The sequence below is a fragment of the Gopherus evgoodei genome, chromosome 6 (genome assembly GCF_007399415.2).
Source record: "Gopherus evgoodei ecotype Sinaloan lineage chromosome 6, rGopEvg1_v1.p, whole genome shotgun sequence".
Classification (NCBI taxonomy): domain Eukaryota; kingdom Metazoa; phylum Chordata; order Testudines; family Testudinidae; genus Gopherus; species Gopherus evgoodei.
The window spans coordinates 116,019,285-116,045,015 of record NC_044327.1 but is presented as its reverse complement, the minus strand read 5'-3'; the positions used below and the strand labels follow the sequence as shown (position 1 = coordinate 116,045,015).

The following is a 25,731-nucleotide window of genomic DNA, read 5'->3' as shown; positions in this document are numbered from 1 at the left end:
TCCTAATATATCACTGGGGTTTTAATTGACAACATGAATTAAACTGGATCGATTGTGCCCATGTAACTCCATAGATATCCCACAAATACCACAATGTCCAGATGCAGTGGAAAGCACAGAGCAGATCTATAAACCCTCAGAAGAGCCAGTTCAACTTTCTGAATTTGCTTAATCAGAGAAAGTCCTTTGGAGAAGAGAAAAGCATTTGGCGTGAAGGATAAGCCAACCCTTACAACCAGCTACAGTGTTTGCTGTTGACAGTAACGAGGTTTGAAATATATCTAGAACTCCATTTAAGTGGAGTGTGCTCCAAAAATATAACTCAGTCCTGGGTCATTTCTTTCACTTTATGCTCTCCACAGACAGAGATTTTCCTTCAGACAATGAGAAAGTTTCAAGAAAATGTAAACAAATCTTCTACAATGCCACTGTTCAAATGGGGCAAAGCCTGTCTGGGCTTTTGCAGAATCTCTTTTCTCCCAGGAAAACCAAAATAATCTTCTATGTTTTAAAAAATATACATATTTTTTAAAAATCAGAATTCAAAACATATCTGAAAATATATCTGTAAGAGAAGATGACTGGTAACTGTGTTAGCAATACTGCACCAGTAGCAAAAAAAAAAAATGAAAAAAAATAGTACACTCTACCTGGAAGGCTGAAATGAATATATTCATGACATTAGTGCATATAAAGAATTCCCTGCAAAGAGCTTTAGATGCCAGTTTGTATCAAAGGTTTTTCAGTGCTTACTTTTGGGCCTTATGCTATGAAGTGCTCATTAGTCCCAGGGGAATTGAGACCTCTCAACACCTCACTGCATCAAGCCCTTCCTTCCTTCTCTTCCACCCACATCTCTCAAATAAAAAAAGAAAAACTTCAAATTCTCATCTCTGTTACAAAACTGCAACCCCACTGAAGTCACTGGGATAGAAGAGTGTACCAGAAAGCAAGAGTTTGGTTATCTGTGTGCAATTTCTGATGTCTGCATTGTTGCACCATAAGTGATTTCCCTGCACAAATCAAGTCTGTTCTTCTACGCTGCATGTCACAGCTGTTGATTAGTGAAGAAGGATTTTGCCTCCCTGCAGACAGGATTCACACAAAGCGGACAGCGGAGGGTTAACTGCTTGGAGCAGATTTCATTCGACTGGATATGTGAATACACCAAGTCTGCCAGTGCCTGAAAGACAGAGTATTAAAAAGCAGAAGTGAGTGAGCCACTTGCAAAAAACATACAAGTTACCAAATTAACAAGTTAGCCAGACCAACAATCAGTCAGACCAAGTGATGTGTCGTGACACCAATTTTTTAAATATAACTTCCCCTTGATTTCAATGGGGACCTTGATTTTAAAAATTCATTGGCATAATATTGGCCCTAAAAAGGAACATTTCTGCTTTTCTGGAAATCTCAATAAATAGGTGACTGAAAATGATAAGAGAAAAATGGCTTTTCTTTGTTAAAACAATGTTCAAAATAAGTATCAATTAAAAAAATAACACAGTGACAAAGGAAAAAAGCTTGTGGTCTATGAACTACAAAATATAGGAAATTCTATGTTAATAGTCAAACTCAGAATGTTTTAATAATATGGGAGGAAACCAACAATCTGCTAGCGCTTTCCAGAGGACTGGTACGCTGTATTTTTTACTAAAGCTATAGTAACAATACGGATACCTTGGAGAACAATGGATTTCCATTAAGAGACTCTGCTCTTCTGATGTTTTCAACTCCACACTGAATCCAAAACAAGAAAGCAGAGAAAAATAAAGAGCTGTTATGGAAAAAAATAATACCCCAGTATCTTTTTTGAAGAACATCATTTTCTATATCATTTAGAGGCTGCCCTAAAATGAATGAATTAAATGTAGTAATGTTTTTTCAGCACAGCTAAAATGAGAAGACAATATTTTACTTTGAAAAAAGGTTCCCCAAACACCTTGACTGATCACATAAACCATTTATCTCAGTTAAAATAAAATGGGTCAAAATCAGCTCTCAGCTACACTGATAAAAATTCAAAGCAACACCGCTGAAGCCAATTCAGTTTAACTCAGATTTACACCAGTGTAACAGCAAATCCCATACCAACATTTAACCATAAGATCGGAGCTAAAAACAGGGGGAAAGAAATTTGGGACCAGAATTGCCCAAGCAATTATGAGACCTGAAGTGATGTTTACCTCATTTGCTAAAACTTGTGCATATTCAATATCCAGCTCATAGAGAGTTTCAATGTGGTCACTGGTAAATGCTATTGGAACCAATAAAATGTTCTTCTTTCCCCTTTTACAGAGTCCTTCAATAGTTTCATCTGTCTGAGGACCCAGCCAGGGCATTGGGCCAACCTAGAAGAAAGTGGGAGGAAAAAAATCTTTCTTCAAGCCTTGATAAATTCATTTCTACAAGAATTATCTTCTGTTGTCCTTTAATTAACCTACACATATTCTTATCTATTCAATGAAGAATCAAATTTGTCTGTTTATCTTATGATGTTTAGCAGTATCTTTGTCCACCTCTCCATCTATTACTTTTTGATGAAGAGACACTGCCTCTCTGTTTAGGCCTCCAGACAATCCATCCTGACAACAAGCAGAATCCTATGACACTGCATTTACTTAAAATGTGTGTTGTTTAATATAAATATGAGTGGATGATTGGCTTTTAGAGGGGAACTTCAAAAAATTACTACAAATAAAATAAGCATCCTTTGTTTTTCATTCCAACCCTCTCCCGCCACAGCTACTGAGCAGGATTTACCTGCCTTTAAAGAATTTTTCCATTTTTAAGACTAAATAAGCCGATGGTGTTCCTTTAACATCCAAAAAGTACAGATGCGGAGTTAACACAATATTTTACTTGCAGCTTCCTAGCTTTAGAACAAAACAACTCTGCCTTCGTAACTGTAACACATTTGATAAATGTAAATTACTGACACTATATAATTCTGATGAGGCTAACATTTCTTAAAGTTCCTTCATTTCAGTTGGAGTTTACAAACATCATGTGCAAAGAGAGATATAAATCAACCCATTCTGCGTTACCTGCTTTAAAAAAAATGACATCTATTTGGATTGGGCTCATGTCCTTAACAATGGACGTAATCATATAAGCAATCTTTTGGAAGGTCTCTAAGCGATATTTCAGCAGACTTCATCATAGTTCATTTGCTTCCCACTTTCAGCTGCTAGTCAGAGAAAAATCCCCACCACTGGATGAGCATAGGAGGAGTACTGGAGAATCTCTGGGCTATCAGAAGTTTACTTGGGAATGATGCATCAAGAACTTCTGTAAAGTGGCAAAAACTTAAAGCGGCTGTTAAATATATACAGAAGATAACACCCAGGTACAAAAAGCACCATTCCGTTGGAACACAGATACTTCCAGAAAGTAGGAGAGAGAGGAAGAGGCTGTAATAAAGCTGGGAGAGAAGAGATCATCCTAAACTTTGATGACTAAGGGGCTGCAGATGGCTTTTAACAACTTCCTTCTGACCACATACCTTGGACTGCCACACGAGCCTATAGGGGTTGGAAAAGTTGAGCTTCTCCATGACTCTTTGGACAGTAGCTCCCACCTCTTGAGGGTATGGATCGCCACGGTTCACCACCTGCAGCACAGAAACACTGACCTTTCATTCTTCGTGAATGTTATGTTTTCTCATGCGCAAAGAGCATCTAAAAACATTCAGTCTCAATCACTCATTCTAAATGAAGGGAAGCAAGCAAGCAAAGTCTTTCATGTGTGAGCACAGTGCATGTATCCCCTGCAACAGGCTGCAGCAGCTGTGCCTCGCACAATGGCAGATGTTTGTGCAGGCAACAGAAATTGTTAACCGTTACCTATACCACAATGAACGTAACTACTATTATTTTACTGGATAATTTAGAATTTAAGAGACTTATAAACTCTCAGTCTGACATGTAATCGGCCTATCTTAGCCATTGCAAAGACTATGCTCCTCCCTGAAAGACTTCATGCTTGTGTTTTCAGTCACTAGCTGGAGTCACAAATGGTTTCTTTTCAATCACTTTAGCATCAAACTCCCATTTCACAGACTTCCTTTATTGCATAAATGTAATTGCCTTCCAACAGAGGATCTCAAAGCATTTTAAAAATATTTAATCCTCATAATACCTCTGTGGATATGACATTTTACAGATACTTTAATATTTTATGGATGAGGAAACTGAGGCACAGAGAACATAAGTGACTTGGCCAAGTCACAGAGTGAGCCAGCAGCAGAACTAGAAATAAAGCCGAGGAGTACTGAGTCCTATCCCCGGCCTCAGACTGGAGAAAGCTCATGTTTACTATTTATATTCTCTTCAATTCAAGTGAAACAGCAGTACAAACATGTTGGGGAAAAGTTCCTCGTTGTGCCCAGTGCCCTAGTGGTATTACTCTGCACTACAGGACAGGCCACTCACAGTGCATTCAGTGTCAATTTCTTCCCTTGCCAGCAAAGTCTGGGACAGCAGTGGAGGCAGCAACGCATTGGGGAATGAAACAGGGGAAGAAGAGGAACGTTCCATGCCATTCAGCATGACTCCTGTTGGCTGATTCAAGGAGCAGTGCTGACGGGCATTCAAGTGAAACAGTAAAACAAAGGATGGGTAACCGGGAAGTCAATGCAGGAAAAGGGGAGCAACTAATGCAGAAAACAAGATTTGTATCCTTACAGCTCTGAAAAGAGCAAGTAGGAACTTTGCAGACCCGTAGGGGAAAAACAAAAGCAAGAAAAATGCACATTAACATTTGGAAGTCAGGAGTCATAGTTCTGCCCCTGGTTCAGCTGCTCACCTGATGCGTGGCCTCAACTTCTCCATGACTCTCTTTGCCTTCCCACCTTTTGTCTGTCTTATCTATTTAGATTCTCAGCTCTTCAGAGGAGGAACTGTCCCTCACCATGTGCTTCTACAGTGCTTGGCACAATGGGGCCCAGATCTCTGCTGGGACTCTAAGTGCTACTTTCGTACAAATAAATAAATAATACTGCGGATGTCCACTGTTCCCTCTGCCGTTAGTCACTAGATGGCAGCATATTCCAAGAATACAAGTCTCCCAGGGCTAGGCAGTAGCAAAAGGAAAGGACCAAAGATTACTTTTAATACAGTACTTCTGAAACAGCAGTAGCCTGCATCTCACCCTAACTGGCACGGGAATGACTTCCAGAACAGAGAACCCCGTTTTGAATTACATCAGTTGACTGTGACACATTCCACGAGTTTTTTTTTAAACTTAATAATAAAAAGACCCCAGTGGACATTATTAGAAGGTGAACCATGATGCACACAATTTGTCTGAACTGGGACACTGAAATATTAGTATTGAAAGCATTTTAAATGTGTGTTTATGGAACAAGGCAGTTTTACAGAAGAATTCATTATGAAATTGTCCTTTACCACATCGCCTGATTGTTCCTCTTCACACAAATGAAGATAGATTCTGCAGCCTCAATTTATGTGGTACAATGCCACTGTTCCATTCTCCGCCCCTTCCCCCCCCCCCAAAAAAAAAAATGATTAGAGGCCACTGTATTGAAGTTGCTAGTTACTGCCAGCCCACTGTGTTAAAATCTCCCACTCTAGCTGGTGTATTCCAAAGGTGCAAAGATTCTACTCTCACTGCTTCAGGGAGAGTAATTTCTTTTTGAAAGGTGAGAAAACAACTATTCCCCCCCCCCCCAACCCCATTATCCTCATGTGGAAGCAATGGGCAAAGAAGTAGGTTTTGTTCCTTGTCTGGTCTAACCCTGATGGCCTACAAGCTGCAGGCTACTTAAAACTTTGCTTTGCCTGAGATGCAACCCATCAGACCAATAATGTGACTCTCCCATGCGATGGAGCTTTAACAACTTCAGAGGTGACTTCATGTTACTTACAGACATTGGGAGTGAGTGAGCCGAGAAAAGAATGACAACATCTTTCCTTTTCTCAGGTGGAAACAGATCCAGTTCCTTTTGTATGTGGTCTGCAAAGCACTGTAAGAGGAAGGCAAAAGAGTAAAGATCGGTAACAGGAGATGCACCCATCTGCTGAAAATAATGTGCACAAATTGGCTAGGCACCCCTCTGCTTTTCGTTAGCTCACCATAAGAACTTCTGACGAGACAGCAGAGATTCTTTTTTCAGTAGCATGCCAGTGGGAGTTTGATCAATAGTGTGTACAATAAAATGTTCAGTAAATAATGAATTACAGTGCCTAAATCAAAAACCGGTGCAGTCCATTGATAGGCTCCAATGAGCTTTGGGTCAGCTACCTGGACTTCAGGTACAGGACACAAGTTAAGATATTACGGCAAATTGAACCAGTGTCCGGCCACATACCCTCAGTCAAGCTGCTTTCACTAACAGAAGCCCGCTGTGTAAAATGCATGACCTAAAGGAGGACAAACTTGGGCTTTGATGGGCCTATAGGGAGATCAGGTTCCCCTCTTTCAGAATGCTCTGCCCCCAACCTGACATTTAAATCTGTGGGCTGAAAGAACGAGTTCCTTATATGAGGTCAACTGATAGGACAGAACATGGGGAGACAGATGGTTTCAGTTAACCAAGACCTGAAAACCAAAGTCTCGTTTCCCCACGTGGCAGACTAGGGAATGATTCTGACCTTACAGTCACAGCAGTGACTGAGATCAGAACTTAGCCAGGTGGCAAGGAAACATACAGAAAGGAAAAGAAGCTGACTTAACAACTTGCACACGGTGCTGCCAGAAGGAAAAAAAATGGTTTGCCGTGACTGTCTGCAGCTCCCTACTAGACACGTTGCAACACCACCACCACAGATAGGATAAAAACATTACAAAAAATTAAACTTTAATTTCTGTTAAATGATACAATCAGAGGCTGAGCCAGCCCTTCACTTACAGGCTCCCTTGGGCGTGGAGAAATGCATGCTGGTTAGCTTACAAAACGCAGCTGTATTTGTGTGCAATCCATCTAATGGAGAGCAGCATTTGGTAGATTATTTGATCATGCAGCGGATTCCTGAGCTCTGCTGAGACATCTCAGTGAAAGAAGTGAACGGCACGCGCAAGTACCAAGAACTACTGTTCTCCCTTGGTCTCCCCTCAGTCACTTGCACTAGTCAGTCAGAGACCAGCGTGAAAATGCAAAAGTCAAAGGTAGAAGAAGAAGAAAAGCTCCCACCTCTGCTTTTCACGCTTCCCTGGCATCTCCTTCTGTCTCTCCCCAGAAAAAGCAGCCACTAACATCTTCCCAGGAAAGGAAGGAGCAGAATATGGTTGCTGTTAAGTGTTTCTGCCACAGCTACGGCTATGGCCAGCATAACCCACCTCTCTGATGCCAGACAAGGGCTTTAGAATAATACAAAACCACATTAGCGCTATTATTAAAAGCCCAGCCCATGCACTCCACCTCTTTAAACTTTAAAAAAAAAAAAGGGCTCCTCTCTCAGTCAAGTACATTACTTTTTCCCTCCTCTTCCTCACTACTTTTCGAAGGGAGTCCTGGTTCTGTTCCCACTGAAGTCAATGAGAAGTCTACTGTGAACTTCAATGAGAGGATAATCGAACCCCTTAGGCTGTGGACTCAGGGTGACATTACTAGCACTGATTACATGGAGGTCTATGGAAGCAATGCAAGCTTCCCTACATTAATCCTGAACTAACACTGCCCCCAATAATTTCAGACCGAGCACATAGGATATATATTTTATATTATGAAATACAACATAAAATTGAAATATTCCTTTTGTTCTGAGGTTTTTAAAATTTTGAAACAATCTAAATCAGGGAACAAGTTTGTGTCCCTTTAAGACAAGTGGTCTCGTGGGGTACATCCACACAGCAAAAAAATAACCCCATGCCGTGAGTCTCAGAGCCTGGGTCAGCTAACTTGGGCTCATGGGGCTTGTGCCGCAAAGCTCAAAATAGCAGTGTAGATGTCCAGGCTTGGGCTGGAACCCAGACTCTGAGATGCTCTTGCCAGGTTTCAGAGCTTGGGCTTCAGGCCCAGCCTGAATGTCTCCACAGCTATTTTTAGCCCTGCTGCAGGAGCTCAAGTCAGCTGACCTGGTCTCTGAGACTCACTGCTATGGAGACGTACCCTCAATAACTCCATGTCGAATCTGCTCAATTGACAAGCAACGAGATAGTTTTCCTGACAGCCACAATGGTTTGCATACAAACTCCATACCTGAATGAGAAGGGGATGTGTGGGCCACCTGTCAATAATGCTCCATTTCATCTTTGGCTTCTCCCCCTTTTTATTATAGTAGCGATAAATGGCATTTAGGCTGCTTCCTGAAATGCACAAAATTAGGAGATTAGCAGGAGCTTTAGCTATACATTCATCAGAACTGTGGCTGCTGCCAGACAAAAAGAGTTTCACAACCAGCCATTTCACTATTTTAAGGACTTGGTATCAAATACATTACACTGCAAATCAGAATGGAGAGCACAAGTGTAGAAAAAAACATTTACCTCATGAAGTCTATATAACTAATAGACCTTTTCTACCTGCCAAGTTAATCCTCAACTAAAGCAAAGTTATTTTCAGGAGCTATTAAGGGAGCATTATACTAGGCATCACTGTGTGCTACAGAAAACCCAAAAGTGTGTTATCTTGTATGGGGAGGGTGGGTCCCTGCTTTACACTGAAATGTACACAAAGAATTATCACCTGTCCTAGGGCCAGGGGAAGGGGTGGAAATATATACCTCTAGAACATGCACATACTCCTGTTTTATAGGTTTCTGATTTCGTTGGCACTGACAGTGGGTCTAACGGTTAGAGCAGGTGACTGTGAGTCAGGACTCCTGGGTTCCATTTCTGGCTATGCAACTCACTTATGTAACTTCAGGAAAGTGCCCTTTTATGTTGCTGTGCTTCAGTTTACCTATCTGTAAAATTGGTATAACCCCTCATAGGGATGTTGTGAGGCATGGAGGTCTAACAAGGCCTATACATTTAAAATTCCTTATTGTTAGAGAACAGGCTTCTACTTATAATTGGGAAACTTAAAGCAGGCCAACCAGAAAGCTGGTTTTGAGGAGGGCAGGCTGGGTTTTCATTCACATCCCAAAAGTTCCCACATGCTTTCATAAGCCTCTTGCGCTTGGACTCTCAGCTGTTCGGATACATTTGTCTATATGCTGTTTATCTTCCTCTTTTACTGCACTTTCGCAGACACACTCACCCGTGGTAGAACAGCTGTACTGCGGATACTGTGTGAATGCAATAGCCCTTTCAACGCCATCTTTCTCCATCTCTTCAATTGCTTCTTCTGTCAGAGGATGGACATACCGAAATCCAATATAGTATTTGTGAGGAGCTGCCAGCAGAAAGAGACAAAGAAATAGCAATTGATCACTTTATCTGTAAACGCTCTGATTTTAAAATCCCCTTCTGACCAGCTACAGCCCAGCTTCCTCAGGAATACACTCTCCCTGACTTAACAACAGCCAAAATGACAATCACAATGTTTACAAGATGCTGAAAGTCTCTTCCTGGTTTGTGATAAATTAGGCTGTGGAGAAATAATAATTGTATGCTAGACTCTATATGCTAGAGGCTTACCATGAGCTGTGAATCAGATTTTTGGAAATGTATATATTTTAGTTGCTGAAGATTCTAGCCCTGACAGTAGCAGCATTAATCTGTAAAATTCTCCCTCCCCTCCAAACACAGAGATCATTTAAATGTATTCTACAGGCCAGCACGAGACAGAGTACAATGACATGTTACATTTTTGACATTGGTGCAGTATCAAGAAAGCATGTTCAAGTTAAAAGGAAATGATCAACCTGGCTCATGCCAGATGGGAACCATGTCACTTTAAAATACAAGAATTGTAACACAGTTGACTTCCTAAGAGCAGTTAGCTGAATGGAAATAGAATTCTTGTATTCCAAACGATTGGGTTAAGGAATGTGAGCATGTCTGGAGAAACATACCAAACAGCTTAATGCAGATCACACAAGCACATCAATAGAGGATCAATTTCATAAGAATCAATTTCCTGGGTCAGACCAATGGTCCATCCAGTCCAGTATCCTGTCTTCCAGCAGTGGCCAGTGCCAGGTACTTCAGAGAGAACGAATGGAACAATTTATCAAGTGATCTATCCCCCTGTCATCCAGTCCCAGCTTCTGGCAATCACTTCCAGTGCTCTGGTGTAAGATTCACTATCAACGGACCTCCTGGTATTGAAGTATATTGTAAAAATGCACATTTCTAATTAAAAATAAAAAAGCTGGCAATTCTTTACGTCTTACAAGTTGTGATTTTCTTAAGGTTCCCTGCTTGCTGTGGGAAGAACAAAAAGCTTAAAGGATCAGGGAATGTGTTATTTACTTAGATGGTAAACTCTTTGGGGCTGGGTCCATTCTTTTAGTCTGTGTATGTACAGTACCTATCACACTAGGATCCTGAGACTCTTAGGGGCTATCACAATACAAATAGTAAATAAGAATATATACACATCCTCTCCCCCACTGCCTATGATCAAAAGATAAAACATAGTACAGTCAAAATAATATAAGCAGTTCCCATGATCCCCACTGTGCTTTTCCCTACATTAAAGCAATACTGTCTTCCCCATGGTTAGTCAAGTCCTTTCTTTATGCATTTAAAGAGTTAGTGAGATCTGCTACTGCTGCTCCTAGCTGAACTCTGAGGAGCACTGGGATCAACCAAGGCTGCTCATCAAAATCTGGATACATTTTAAGACCAGGGATCTATCCCAATACAGCTGCTTCCTCAAAAAAAAACCTATTAATTATAATTTTAGAACTAGAACCCCTGAAGCAGAGACTACATGGTGCTTTCCTATAATCCACGTTTCTGCTCCTGGAAAAGACTATATGCTGATACTTTAAAGATAAAAGCTGGAGAACAGAAAAATGCAAAATGTCCTTTGAACTATCAGATCATAACTTTCTGCTACCAGTCTGGTAATCAAACCCAAAATGACTGTAATCAAAACAACAATGCAAAGGATGCTGCCAAATCCAACTCTAAAGGAAGGACTCAAACAACCTCTGTTAAGACACACTGAGCTATGTCTTCAAACAGCAACAGTTTAAAGGGAACAGAAACAAAAAGATTTGGGAAAAGTTATTGCTGAACTGGGAAAACAGTACAGGCAAACAGGAGATAAAGAAATATACATTTTGTAGCAGCTATACAGACCAGTTATTGTCTCTACTAACAATTCATATATGTTAAACAAAGATATTTCAGCACTGATAAAAAGCCAGCATTATTCTGACCAATCAAGGCCCTGGTCTTGCAAACATGTATATAAGTATTTTTATACGAGGGGTGAAAGTAAAATTGAAAACTTACCAGTACGGTAAGGGGTAGGGGCCAGTACAGGCAGCCACTTTTTACCTGTACACCGTACCGGCCCATACCGCCTTACTTTCACCTCTGCTTTACACACATAAGTAGTCTCATTATATTCCTGCATATGTAAAATTACTCCTGTTCTTATGTGTTTGACGTCAAGTCTTAAGGAAGCAACAGGAATCCAGAATGCTCAAGGCCTAAATTTTCCAAGTGTCTGGTAGTTTCGGGTTGCCTTGATTTTTCTGGGTCCCAAATCTGAAATGCCTTAAAAGGGCCTGATTTTAAGAAAGTGCTGAGCATCCACCCTCTGAAAATCAGGCCCCTGTAAGGTATCATCCAAAGATTTTAAGGTGTTTCAATTTTGGCACCCAAAATTGCTACTTACATTTGAAAGTTTAGTTTGTGAAAACACCCCAAAATACGTGTACTGCTTTAAAAAACTGCCTTTTTTGTTTTTGTTTTTTTACCATAACTTACATTCACAACATCAGGAAGACTCAGATTAGGGTAAAGTTTTGTCTACACTTAAAAATGTTGCCACTTTAACTACGCTGGAATAGTTGAAGTATCATCACCCCATACCCCCTGTCCCAGAGGTGGGCAAAGTACCCTGAGCTCCCGGATGAGGAAGCTAGCCCCTGACCCCTCCCTTGCTGTTCCACTCCCCTGCAGCCTCAGCTCACTGCGCCACTGGGCAGCTCAGCACCCGCGAACTCCCCTGGGGGGTGGGGGGGAGAGGCAGGGGAAAGCAGGAAGGGAGGCTCACCTGCAGCCTCAGGGGAGCAGGTGGGAGGGGCGAGCGGCAGAAGCACGGTAAGGCAGAAGCGCGGTGAGCGCAGGCCGGAAGACTCAGGAGCAGCACCGGGTGGCTGCACAGCCACCCAGAGAGAAGCGGTGCTTTAAAGGGGAAACCGCTGTTTCTCTCCAGCTACACCGCTGCCCCTGTTCCTCCTTAGTCCTCCATCCATGTTCGCAGGGCCACAGTCTGAAAGGGGCTGGGGGGAGGGGCGGTTGGATAGGGGGTAGGGTCCCAGGGGGCGGTTAGGGGCGGGGGTCCCAGGAGGGAGCTGTCAGGGGACAGGGAGGAGGGGTTGGAGAGCAGGTGGGAGTCCCAGGGGGACTGTCTGACGCAGGGATGTGCACAGGGGTCAGGGAGGTGGTGGTCAGGGGACAAGGAGTGGGGGGGGGTTGGATGGGTCGGGAGTTCTGAGGGGGGCAGTCAGGTAGCGGGAAGTGGGAGGGGGCGGGGGCCAGGCTGTTTGGAGAGGCATAGACTTCCCTACCCGGCCCTCCATACCATTTCACAACCCCAATATGGCCCTCAGGTCAAAAAGTTTGCCCACCCCAGCCCTACCCCCTCCTCCCCATACCAGCAGAGAGACAGTTATACCAGTATAAGAGTGCTTGTTTTGGCATATCTTATCCTTGTTTGGCAAAGTAAAATAAGACAAATTAGTATAAAGTGCACTATACTAGTACAGCTGTACCTACACTTGGGCTTTTACCAGCATAACCATATCAGTAAATATCACACCTCTCAGCAACACAGTTATGTTAGTAAAACTTTTTAAATGCAGACCAAGCATAATGAAATTTCAGAACTCTGAAAAGCACTCCAGAAACATTACAGCTCTTGGTGAAGGTGCACTTTTGGCTTTTCTAGCTATTTTGAAGCAATGCAGTGATGTATTTGGCCTCACTAAATTCTCCAAGGTCACCTTTAACAACAATTGTTAGCCCGCCCTACTTCTAAAATTGCAGCTACTGTCTAGGCAGTAAAGTACATCTCTAAATAATGGATACCAAGTCAGATGTAAAGGCTGCACAAATAGATAAAGACAGGGTGGCTTTCTTTTGGTGACCACATTGTAAAGTAAGAGGGAGTGATACACTCTGAGAAGAATAGATAAAGCTCCCTAAAACTATCAGCTTCAGGATCTGTTGCAAACCTGACCTATTTAGAAACTACTTTTATACAAAAAATAAACTACTGCATTTGCTGCTATAGCAGGGTGTAATTTCTGAGCCCAAGCTCTGGACAAAGTTTATTCTTTGGCTACACTTGCAAGGATTTTAGTTTCAATGGAGTCACACTACAGTGTCTGAAAGAAAGGGTTGAATACAATCCACACAAAACAAACTTGAGAGTCAGCGATGGTGTAAGAAAGTAGAGGCCATTTTGGCTTCAGCATGATTACCTTTTAAGATTGCAACTTTTTGCTTCCTAGTTTCAAATTCTTTACAACTTTCATATCTAAGCCTCAACTACCCAAGTTTTAGTGGGCCCTAAAATACAAAGAATCGTGAATAACGTAGAGTCAAAAGCATATGTAATCTTTCCAGACACAGATATGGGTTCCATGACATGCCAACTGACTCAGCAGCTGATTCCAATGCCAAGGAAATGGGCAGAAAACAAGTGTTCGTGGACTCAAACCACAGTTAAGTTATGGGGCTGAAGAGAAGCTCTCCTCGTGGGCCAAAAACACAGACTGATTTTGTCTTGCTTTTGTAGTTCTCCCGATAACTTTTAATGCTTGTAATATCAGGTTAACAGGACTGGGAAAGGACTTCTGGCATTAATCCACAGCAAAGGTACTCTATGGAAGCCAGAACAATCTTCCTCACTCTGCCCCATCAAGTTAGTCTTTAGCCTCTCTGCCGACTATCCAAAGGGAGCAAAACATGCTGCAGAGACTGGCTTACTTAGAACGAAGGTGAGCCCTGTGGCTCATTTCAAATAGAGCAGCCATCAGATGTTCATTGCTTTTTGGTAACTACCAAATGGGTATGACTAGAGATGACAAGGAACTAAAAAGGAACCAATCCTGAAGACAACTGTGGCCAAGCATACTGTACTTAATCCCCAGTGACAATGGACACAGGGCAGAACTATTGTGCCTTTTCAGGGCATTCCCTTAAGAGGCAAGGGATACAGGAAAAGCCTGGCACTGCTGAACCTATTCTATTGACACAGAGAGAAACTGGCTTCCCCATGCTGCCAAACAAGCATATTCCAATCATAGCATAAAGTTCATGCAGAAAAATTCTTGGCTTACAGCACCGTATGTGCCATAGCTCTACTATCCTCACAAAAATCCAGGAGAGGTACAAATGTTTCAAATTTCCAGCAGCTGCTCACTGTGACCAGCGTGAGATGAACACACAGAAGTCCAGACTTAATCTACACACACACAAACTTGCACCAGTTTAACTCAAATCTGATTTTAAATCGATTCAGTTAAACTGGTTGTGATGGAGTAGACTCCCCACACTAGCCCTGCAAGAGCTGAGTTAGGCCAGCTGGGCCCAATCAGCTAAACAGTTTGCAAGCAGGGGAGATTTAAGCTGGAGATGGCTAAATAAGGACAGACTCACCTGTGCAGGAAGCCTATATAAAGCCAGATGGCGTGCTGCAGAGGCTATGAAAGGCTTCAGTCACTCCCTGCATGGAGGGAGTTGGAGGTTGGCAAATGGTGGGGGAGCCTGATATGTAGGAAGAAGTCCAGAGAAACAGCAGCAAGGAGCAGGAATGCATAAGGACTGTGGCTGCTTGTTATAGGGCCCCTTCTGGAACCCAGTTTGGTGGGTGGGCCTGGGTTCCCCTTCCAGCCACTGGAGCGTGGCAAAAGGAATTGGAGACACCAGGTCTGGAAAGATTGAAATACCTGGAAGAGAAGGACTTTAGTTACCTGGCTGGAGAGCCAAGGCATGAAGAGAAAGCTGATGATCCAGGAGTGAGCAGAGCAGTAGAGCAAGACAAAATGGGGCAAGAGACCACGGGAGGAAGAGCACATGACTGACAATGCTAATTCCTAAGACAGCCAGCAGGAGGCGCCGCTTGCAGTGATTGGACACTGTGACTCAGCTGGTGGAGAATGTGAGCAATGATGGTCGCCCCCCGATACAAGGAGATGTGAGACACTGAGAAGCTGTTTAGACAGCTGCCTGTGATACAGGGGGAGCAGGAAAGGCTAGATGAGAGACACTTGAGGCAAAGGGACAATGGAGCCACCATATATGGAGGCTGTCTTTGCAGAAGGCAGGTGTACCTTCCCAGGCTGGACCACAGAGCTGCTGCTCCCTATGAAGGGGGCTGACAAGCAACAAAGCGGGGTACAGGCCCTGATGAGGCAGATTCTAGAGAACCAGCAGCAAGAGCGGGAGGCACTATATGAGGCAATTAGCTGAAGAACAGTACTACGTGCTCAAGAGCCTCCAAGGGGTGAGCAAGGGCCAGAGAGGCTAGGGCAAGAAGAGAGGCCCCAGGGTAGGGAGGCCAGAAGCCCAAGCAGGGCAGTGTTATGCCTGTGGCGGAAGGGACACTTTAGGCACTGATGGGGCTGTGAACTGGAAGATTGCCTGGGTCACTGTGGGAGTGGCAGAGGGTTTGAAAGACTGTACCTCCCAGAAGGGGGGGAAACACGGAGTGACCCAGCTGGAAGGCCAAGTCACGAGAAGGAGGAGCAAGAGAGGGGCTGCAGACCAGAGAGAGACCAGTGATGGTGTGTTGATCTCATGAGCTAATCCCCAGAGCATCCAGGAGGATGAGCCCAACTAGTGGTGAGTGGAGCACGCAGGGACACTGGTGCAGACTCCTGCAAGAACACTCTAAAAATGGTTTAAACATGACTTGTATGAATTTAGCTGAAGTCAGTGAGGATTTAAGAGTGCTCAACAGTGAAGGTTTGGACAGGATGAAAAACCACTATTGGTAAAACTTATGTTAGTTTGTGTGGGAGTTAATCGCAACAAGAGTCACCTCTCCTTGATATGGATTTCTCTTGATAAAGCTGAGTGGCTAAGCTGACAGAAGCCCTAGGATTTGGGGGGAGACAGACATTTACATGGAATAACCATTTTCTCCCATTTTCAAACATTACCCTAGCTGAAGGAGAACGTACAAAGACTGTATATACTGTATCTTGTGGATGCCGTCCAAACCAAACCGTTAGGCCTTATCTATCGCTCTAGCTTCAAGGGAGGGTCCCTCATGTCCTGGGGTGGTGCTGACAGCAGTAATCTTGCTTAGTACTGCAGAAATAAACTGTGAAACAGCATCTTTCTGTGCCAGCCCCTTTCTCTAATGATTGTAATAAGATCAAGCCGAGTTTGCATTAAGCCTTTTAGCCACGACTGACAATTAGATTCAAGAACTGTTTAAAGGATCCAGACTGAAGATAATCGAAGCTGTGAGACTTTTACTAGGAAGTTATAGCTACTCAAAGAAGCCACTAGATGGAGTCATGATCTCTCTCACACATAACAAATGCTCCATCCACTGCATATGTCTAACTTAGTAAGTGTTTTGTGTCAGGAGTCGTATCTTTGTGTATTAAACACACACACTCTGTCAGGGATCAGGGCCTGCAGCAGAGTCTGTCTCCTGGCAACTCAACAAGCACAAGAGGCCTGCAGCTGGTTATCTGATTGCACCACCTGATTGGTCAGGAAGGGCAAATGACTGGCTTTTAAACCCAGCAGCAACTCTCTGGCTGCTCAATGCGTTCATGCCCATAGGTGTGACCCTCCTGCTGTCTGCTGCTCCTCATCTTACTCTTGCCCGGCTCCTAAACCCATTCCTGCCTTGTTTCCCTGCCTTGCTCCTGCTCAGTCCGTGCTACCTCACCTAGTTCCAGCTTCCTCACCCTGACCCTAGCTCCCGATCCCAGCTCTGACCCCTGGCTTGGCTCTTAGTTCCTGGTTCTGGCTCTGACTCCTGGTGTGGCTGCTGGTTTCAGCCTCTGGCCCTGACCCTTGGATTAGCTCTGCCCACTAGGCCTGACTCCTGCTCTTCCCAATAGGCATGACCACCATGGCCCAGTCTTCTCCCCTTGCACACACCCACTACCACAAACAGAACAATCGCCTAAACAACTGTAAGGAAGGGTATAAGTACCAGTGTGAGGAGACATTTCATCCAGCAGTTTCACCATGCCTTCTCCTTGTGTTACAGTCCACTTTTTAATTGGCGACCCTCCTCCGATCTTGCTATATTGTTCTTGGATTTTCGGTGTGCGACGTTTGGCAATAAATGGTGCCAGCTTACTGAAACGTTCAAAAGCAGGGTGAGTTAGTAACATATCCCCCATCACCTCCCCTCCCACATCTTAAAAACAACAAAAGAATCATCCAGCCCACCACCAGCCTCCAAAACGCAGCAAACTAATAATGTTCAGTCTCATTCTATGCATGGCTTGTTTTGTATTGTTTTATAATACCATTTAATCTAATTCATGTGAATAAATTTGCCAGTTGGCAGTAAACAAAGAGTTGTGATCACAGGTTAAAGGTCTCATCCTGTAGCCCCCAGTTTCTGGAGGACTGCAATATCATTTCTCATTACCAAGTTCACATGAGACAGTCAGTACAGAATTCTTGGCCTAAAGTACTGCAGCCAGCTGGAAGGATTTTTTGATGTCCAAGTATATAGCCTACAACAACACTCACATACTAACACGCTACGTGAACCAAGTGTTTCTTACTTTTGTACTGGAAGCGTCATCAGGTCCTTATCTAGGAAAAGCCTAAGTAGGAAATCATGGACATCTCTCAGTGTTTCTGGGCCACCCATGTTTAACATCAAGATTCCTGTTTTAGTTTTCCTATTAAAAGAAAAAAAATTGTCAGAAATCTATTTCTATTTAGCCCTGTAATCAGCTGCCACCTTTTACAACTGCAGGCTAATCAGCCTGACCCCCTGATCTTTGTGCAAACTGAGGATCATGTTAAAAAACTAATCATCAGGAGTTAAATGCTGATATCCTTATTCACATTTAGCAGTCCCTTACTCCATCCCATTGAGATCAACGGGGCTATTCAAGATGTATGTTTCTACTCAACAAGAATAAGGTTATAAGAATCTGGCCCTGAGACACCTGACAAAACACTATGTGCCGAATCAGCAAGTGCTTTCTATTTATGCTCAACACGCATCAGAGCCAGCAAACTCACACCTACATGTGGCCTTTTTAAATCAAGTATTTTGCATCCCATAGCTGAAGTAACTTTCCAGTATACATCCTTTAATAATAAACACCACAAGTTTCTGTACCTCAGCTAAATGCCAACTGCACATTTTAGGTTCACCAGAAAACATATTACACTCTTGGGAACAACCCTGTCCAGACAGGGGGTGAGCTAGATAAGATGTCCTAGCCCTGTATATCTTCTCCATCTCTAACTACTTTCTGAAATGAAGAGCCAGTCCACACGCCGAGGCATTAATCCCTGTTTATGAAAATCCTGGGTTCTTGACTCCGCTCCGGCCCTGTTGTGCACCTCAGAGGGCACAGATAGACCAAAAACTGGGAGCAAATGGCCAGCAAAGAATTCCCCTATCAGAGGGAAACTCCCTGCTGGAGCAAGTGTTCTAGCTCTGTTGCACCCTACCCTCCCACTTGGAACAGCGGAGTACCAGAGCTTCACCCTGCTAGTCCTACCTACCACTGGAATAGGGTCCATCAACGATCCTGCATCAGACGAAGGACAGTTATGGTAACTAACAAGTTTAGAATGGGAAATCTGAGCATTTGGACTTTGTACAGGGTCTGAGATCCATAGGATTTGGATCTTTTATACAGTCTGAGACGAGGAACCTCTCTTCCCCTTTCTGCCGTTTCCATATCTGCAAACACCTCACAGGTGCATTTGTTTGCAAAGTCCTTTGAGATCCTTGGATGAAAGGCACTAATTATTACTAACAAGAGTGTACTAAATGGTGTCTCAAATTATGCAATAACTGCATTATTAAGCTGCTATCTCACCCTACTATATATTATCTTCTTAAAATACAAATAGTTAAGCTTCAGGATGGCTGGTTGAGATTTTCAAAACAGTCTCAGGGATTTAGACACTAACTTTCAAATGAAAGATACTGGCCTAAATCCCATTGACTACTTCAAAAAATCTTAACCACTGTTTATTTCCCTGCTCCTTTCTCCCCTCCACCCTACTAAACACTCCACAAGATGTAACAGGGCATAAGGGTAAATATTTTTGTTATCTATATTCAAATAGCGCCTTGAAGCCCTGGTCATGAAGACGCCCTTGTCCTAGATGCCGTACAAAACACAACAAAAAGATGACCTCAGCCCCAAAGAGCTTAATATCTAAATATCTGACAGGGACAACAGATGGATACAGACGTACAAATGGGGGAAGCACAAGGAAACAGTGAGACGATTGTAATGCTTTAAAACCAGAGCACTGTAAAGTAAAGCAATACCATTTTGGAGAGAGACAGAGAGCAATTACATGTAGGACACACACATACTTCATTTGCTGTCAGTACAGATAAGGCCCGGGAATAAGTCCTTACCTCTTTTCAGGCTGAATTTGAGGCTCTGTGCTTTTTGTTTGTGTGGCTGCTGCTGCTGTTGACTGACCTCTCCATTGTATTTGGACTCTCACTTGACTGCAGCTGCTGTTTTTTGTGACTGGAGAGAAGGTTAAAATGTATTATTAGTTTATTACTGGGCAGAGGATTCTGTTTACGAGACGTATGCTGCCTTCCCCCAATATTTCTTTAAATGTGCTTGGTGGTCTCCTGATAGTTGGCATTTCTTTTCAAGCCCCATCTCCTGAGCCAAGCGATTTAAGGAAAAATCATGGATTTCATACCATTTTTTAAAAGGGTGAGTGTCTAGCCCTCGTGGTTGCAGAGAAAAGCTTGAAAACATGACCTGAGTGTGCCTAAAAGGCTCAAAAACCAGGAAGCAAAGAACCAAAACTTATTTTTGTTGAAACATCTTATCATTTTAAAGTCAATCTCGTGATTTTTAGGGCCTGACGCGTGAGTTTTGAACACTTGGGGCTGGTAATGCTGCAAGAGACACCACTTCAGCATGAAAGGAAGTGAAGTACCTTCAGCTCAGAGTGGAGGCACAGTGAAAACTGCAATATTGTAACTATTCTATGGACAAATGACTTCAGTTACCAAGACTGTCAAGCTGCTGCCAGAACCTTTCACAAGCACTAAATTTACAAAACATTAAAATACACTCATCCATATATAAATATTATATGGATTAAAAAACATTTAAAAATGAGCCCCTGAATTTCAGGGCTTTTAAACATTTGCTGCAATGTAGCTTAATGTTTTTGAGCCCTGGGTTGGTCCGAGCTTGACCCTGTGCTGCAACAGACTGAACCAGCAATTCCATAGGATCAGTTCAGGGCCAGTTCAACCAGGGTTCTTTAACTTCACTCTAGGCAGCCACCTCTCTCACTGCTTTCACTCGATTCTTCCCATCACTCCATGGCTCTAGTCTCAGCCAGACTTTGCCCAACCCAAAGGCAGAGATGGATAAGAAGACTACACTTGTTAATGGGGGTTATTAGTGGTTTAAGCACTTAGACACTCTAAATATTAATAGTGGGTTAAAAGGTTGTGATCTAAGGGACTGAGGTGATTTAAGCACTTTCCCTGCCAGGATTGTTTATTCTCCTTCTCTGAAAATCTTAATTTACTAGATTTATAAAGTTTTTATAGTGCAGTCAACATTATACTATACAGTGCAAAAGTGAAGCTTTCAGCTGCATTGTAAATATGTATAACTCATTGTTACACTGGTTAAATGTGTGGTTTTTATATTTATTTCTCTGTTTCATAAGGGATTTCCACAGAATACACTGGATGCACAACACTGCTAGTGGAACTCCATTTCACATATCTTTTGTGATTTAAGCCATTCAAGCTTAATGTTATGTTAACACAGGTTTTCTTATTTAATTTTCAAAATACCATAAACATTTTATCCTTCAGAGCTAGGGCACAATAAAATTTTAAGAGGCCACTTCTGCCCTTGAATATGCACACACAATTACTTTCACAGCATACACAAATGCAGAAATGCCTCCATAACATGTTGCCATATTAACATATCACAACTGTATCACACATTCCATGTTTACCATTGCTTACACTGCAATGGAGAATAGAAAAGGGTCCCCCACTTACAAGACTATATAAAAAGATTTCACATTCTAAGCCACCGTCTACAGTACATCTGCTTTACAAACTGTAAAAACTATTCACAACTTTTCAGCATCTGAAGTTTTTTTCTAAAGCACAATCTTGTTAATTTTTCAATGAGTAATAATTTACAACAAAATGTTTTTAAGAGAAGGAAAAAAAGTATATTATTGAACCAGGTTCCAGAGATGGGAAAAAAACCACATTTTGAAATGTCAAGCTAGATACCTGCAAATTCCTTTTTTTGTAGTTAAAAATGAATGCTAAGGCTTCACATTCCTCTTCAATTAGATAAAAACTTTGTAAGTCAAACAGAATACAACAATAGTTGTGTATGTCAATCACCTCTCACATGACCAAATAATCCAGCTAGACATTTTTATCTCTAAAGAATTTTGTTTGCTGTATTTCTTATTCCCAGTATTCTAAGTAGCTCTTTTAGATCTACTTATACATACTACCACTTCCTCACTCACGTGCACCTAATAAAATAAACCCATACATCTGCACACTCGTTATCTTAAATCATATTCCTCATCAATTATATTGCATTCTTCCTTTTAAAAAACTGTTAGACTGTCTGGGCATACATTGTTATACTGACTCAGTAACATTTCAGAAAAAAAACCCTATAGATGTACTTTTAAAACAAAAAGAAAAAGTGCTCTGCTAATTATATTTAAACCACTGTTAGCATTTACTTAAAATGTTAGTCACTGTTCTGTATGTTATTTTTCACAGAGCCCTAGTGAGAAATAAGGGGCAAAAACTCAGAGACCACATAATCTTAATAAAACATTTCCCACAATATGCAAATAACCATGTTAAGGATAAAGACAGACCACAAAAGCCAAGGAATCTTGAGGAAAAGGCATTTCAGCAGTCCCATGTTTTGCCCAGGGTTTACAATAGTTTTTTTCTCAGCAGAGAATAATCTTGCTTTTTTTTGTTTGTACGTCTCAGTTACTTTAATTCAGGGATTTTTATTTAAACTTTTTTCTTTAATAGTACCACTTGAATCAATTTCCTACCATAATCTCCATTCACGTACATGGACACTGGAAAAAAGATACACACAAAGTATGTGTAGTGAGGGACTTGTTCTGTTTCACAACCAACAGGCCTAGTGCTCAATAATTACTAACATTTTCTATATTAAACCCTTTTCAATCAAAGCTGAGAGGGAAAAGGGGATTCAAATTCCATCCTTGTAACAAAAAAGAGGCAGATTTAGGGTTAAATACTAAAATCAATGACCCAATTGAACTTTAGTCAAACCTAACCTATTGGGCTCATTGTAGGAGTAACTGGATGAAAGTCTTCAGCCTGCATTATACAAGAGATCCAACTAAATTATCTAATGGAGCCTTCTGGATTTAATAGCTATGAAGTTTTACATGCCCAGCTCAGCCCTTTTTTATTCATCTCCACAACTGAACTGCTGCATTCTGTGTCTCATCTTATTTGTATGAGTTAAATTCTAAAATGTTTGGGGGACCAACTCCATAGAAGTGACTTTCACATATCTCAGTCTACATGGCATGTTTCCTGACAACCCGAGAGACCACTTCTTTCCTTTCCCATAAGCAAAGACTACCAGGAAAGCTGGGGAGTGCCATTCGTCCCCAAATTTATATGGCAGGTGGTTGGTAACAGAATGTTTTCAAGGGCGGTCCCTTCCCCACTGGCTTGACAGAGCCAAGTTTGTTGATCGTAAAGGCATGGCACAAGTCTCATCTCTTTTCACAGGCTGTAGTCTGTTGGGAGGGGCATGTTTCCTTTTAAATTGATTTAATATCATAAATGTAACAAATGACCTTTTAAATTAAATTCTGTAGATGTCCAAAGTGGCTACATTTTATAAGTGAAAATAATGGAATAAATAATAATAATTGCTATTGTACAGCAACAAATCCTGGTGGTTCTACTGCTGAAGGCAGCTGATCAAGGACTAGCATACTGCATAGTTTTAGAGGACAACAACGTCAATCTACTGACCCAGGAATTTTCTGGGGGTATGGCGAGTGGCGGGGAAAGTTAAGCGGGGAGGGTCTGGTTTTTTGGGAGTTAGAAAGGTCTCATCATTCACGTTCGGTCTATGTGAATTTTTGTATCCTTTCCAAAATAATACACTGTCCATGCACTTTGAGAACTGATCTATTTTATAAAATAATTTTTTTAGTTCTTCAACTGTTTGAGTTTCTGGCTTTTTAAAACCAAAAATCTATTTTTGATGCAAAAATCAGAGACACCTATACCCAAGTGTTAAGGCAGCTAAACAAACTCTCCCGACCACCATGGCTTGCAATAGGAACAGAAAGGATTGTCAGTGCACCAAAGGGCTCTCTACTTTGTGACTAGGGTGACCAGACAGCAAATGTGAAAAATCGGGACTGGGGTGGGGGGTAACAGGAGCCTATATAAGAAAAAGACCTAAAAATCGGGACTGTCTCTATAAAATCGGGACATCTGGTCACCTTATTTGTGACAGAATGAATAAAGACAAGATATTAGAGAGTCAAGGTAGGTAAAGTAATATATTTTATTGAACCAACTTCTGCCGGTGAGAGAGACAAGCTTTCAAGCCACACAGAGCTCTTCAGGTCACCAATAAAAGTTGGTACAATAAAATATATTAGTTCTCTGATAGCCTGGGCCCAACGTGGCTACTACACTACTGCATAAAGGCAAGATACTCATCTAAGTGCTCTCTGATAAAAAACCTGTGTCTGCAAGGCCCAGTTATGATAGACTTGATTCCCAATCTCCCATGAAGTGGGTTTGCTTTTATACTGGTGTCACCAAAGCTGTAATTGCATCTGCCTGCAGAAGTTCCGATTTCCCTGCAAACAGATGTAAGGCCAGACTTGACTTAATGGTAGAAGCCCACTGATTGACGTTGATGGCTGTAACTGATGGCAGAATTTGACTCCCTCCCTGGCTTCCAGAGACACTTACTGCACCAAGATAGAGCACACAACACTGGTTACCCGCCTGCAACAGCTTGTACAGAGCGCTGCTGATCCCGGGCACCAGAGACGGGTTCTGGTGCAAGGGCAGCATGCTTGACCAGAATGGATTAAGCACCCCCAAGGTGCCTGGCACTATGTAAAGAGACAGAAGACGCCTACAATCTACAAAGACAAACAACACGAAAAATGGGAGAGACAAAGGAAAGCAGAAGCTTGAAAGATCTGCACTGAACTGGGGCCCTGGCTCTGGGTGCCACAGCACTGGCCAGGCCACTTACTGCAGGGTGAAGCCCTCAGTAGGAGGCACTTGCTGGATCGAGGCACGATGGCCCAGTGCTGCCTCCAAAGAAACCGGCCCTGCCCCACCAGGGCGCACTGTCCCTGGGCTCCAGCTGCCACCAGCACCCAGCATCACCTACTGCACGACAGGGGCTCCCGCTGCCAGCCACTAACTACCTCGCTGCAGCAGGACGCACCAGCACCCCCGCGCTCCTGCTGCTGCTGCTAATCACGTAGCGTTATGCAAACGCTTTTCATTGAAAGGGCGCGTTGCGCAACACAGTCCCGGCTGCAGAGCCCCCCGGGGGGGGAGGAGGTTCTTCTCGTGCCCTCTGCTTGCACTCAGCACAAGGAAGTGTTACATGGCCCTGGAGAGGGGCCGCTAGTGCCAGCACCGCCCGGGCTACCCGGGACACAGGTCTAAAGTGGGCAGCATGTGGGAGAAGTTAAATCTTCTCTTGTCCTCTCTGCGCTCAGACCATCCTCTGCCCGGGGCTCAAGGGGGGAGACTTTGCTCCAGAAATGCTCCTCCGTCCTGCCCCCCCCGGGGGGTTTCCCACCCGGGGGGAGCGGGCACATGCTCCGCACTGCCCGGCCGCGCTCCGTGCGAAAGCTCTTTGTTTATGTAACGCAGCCAGGCGTTAATCTGCCTCCTGCACAAAGCCCCCTCGGAATTGCTGCTCCCTTAGCAGTGCAGCGGCGGGGGGTCACTTCCCGCCCCCCAGGAATGGAGGGTTTGGGGGGTCAGGGGCGTGCAAGAAAACATCCCGGCTCTCCCAAGCCCGACCCCTCCCGGGGAGCCAGCAAGTGCAGCGAGCGGCAGGAGAGCCCCCGGCCCGCCCGCTAGCGGAGCCCTGGGGCAGCCTGCAATGTCCACAGCCCGCTTCATTCAGCCCAGGGCATCCCGGCAACCCTTCCAATGCAGCTGGCAACTTACATGGACACAACACCCGGTTTGCAGCTCGAAAGGCAGCAGCCATGTTTGTGTGAACTAAATACATTCCCTTAGTCTGCAGATGCTCGGGGAAAAGGGTTCCCTTCCCCTGCTGAAAGTGCCTGAGCACTAGCTGGAGTGGGCTCGCCTCTCTCTGCCTCCTCTTTCCTCCCTGTCAAGATCCTTCTGTGTCAGCCCGCCCGCCGCCTTCTTGCATTAGGAAGACATGCGTTTGCTTTGCCTGGAAGGGGTGG

At 43.2% G+C, this 25,731-nt stretch overlaps 1 protein-coding gene across 3 annotated transcripts; it reads right to left on the bottom strand.

Moving 5' to 3' along the window:
- FECH (ferrochelatase) lies at nucleotides 1-25,731 on the bottom strand. Of its 3 annotated transcripts, none has more exons than XM_030565734.1 (11): nucleotides 25,481-25,731; nucleotides 19,637-19,754; nucleotides 17,802-17,921; nucleotides 17,216-17,364; nucleotides 9,164-9,298; nucleotides 8,162-8,268; nucleotides 5,888-5,986; nucleotides 3,506-3,613; nucleotides 2,187-2,351; nucleotides 1,681-1,740; nucleotides 1-1,183 (listed from the first exon to the last, which is right to left on the bottom strand). In XM_030565734.1, the coding sequence occupies exons 1-11, from the start codon at nucleotides 25,542-25,544 to the stop codon at nucleotides 1,049-1,051; spliced, it is 1,260 nt and encodes a 419-aa protein (XP_030421594.1). In that variant the 5' UTR covers nucleotides 25,545-25,731; the 3' UTR covers nucleotides 1-1,048. The 3 variants fall into 3 exon arrangements, with proteins under 3 accessions (XP_030421594.1, XP_030421595.1, XP_030421596.1); XM_030565735.1 differs by lacking the exon at nucleotides 25,481-25,731 and adding an exon at nucleotides 24,721-24,783; XM_030565736.1 differs by lacking the exon at nucleotides 25,481-25,731 and adding an exon at nucleotides 24,543-24,638.

What these genes read in the sequence shown, in the direction of transcription:
- FECH (XM_030565734.1), bottom strand. Translation starts at nt 25,544, where the DNA reads ATGTATTTAGTTCACACAAACATGGCTGCTGCCTTTCGAGCTGCAAAC. An exon ending in AAACCGGGTGTTGTGTCCAT is followed by an intron (nt 19,755 to 25,480) that starts GTAAGTTGCCAG and finishes CCTTCTCTCCAG; the next exon opens with TCACAAAAAACAGCAGCTGC. An exon ending in CTCACTCACTCCCAATGTCT is followed by an intron (nt 3,614 to 5,887) that starts GTAAGTAACATG and finishes TCTGTGCTGCAG; the next exon opens with GTGGTGAACCGTGGCGATCC.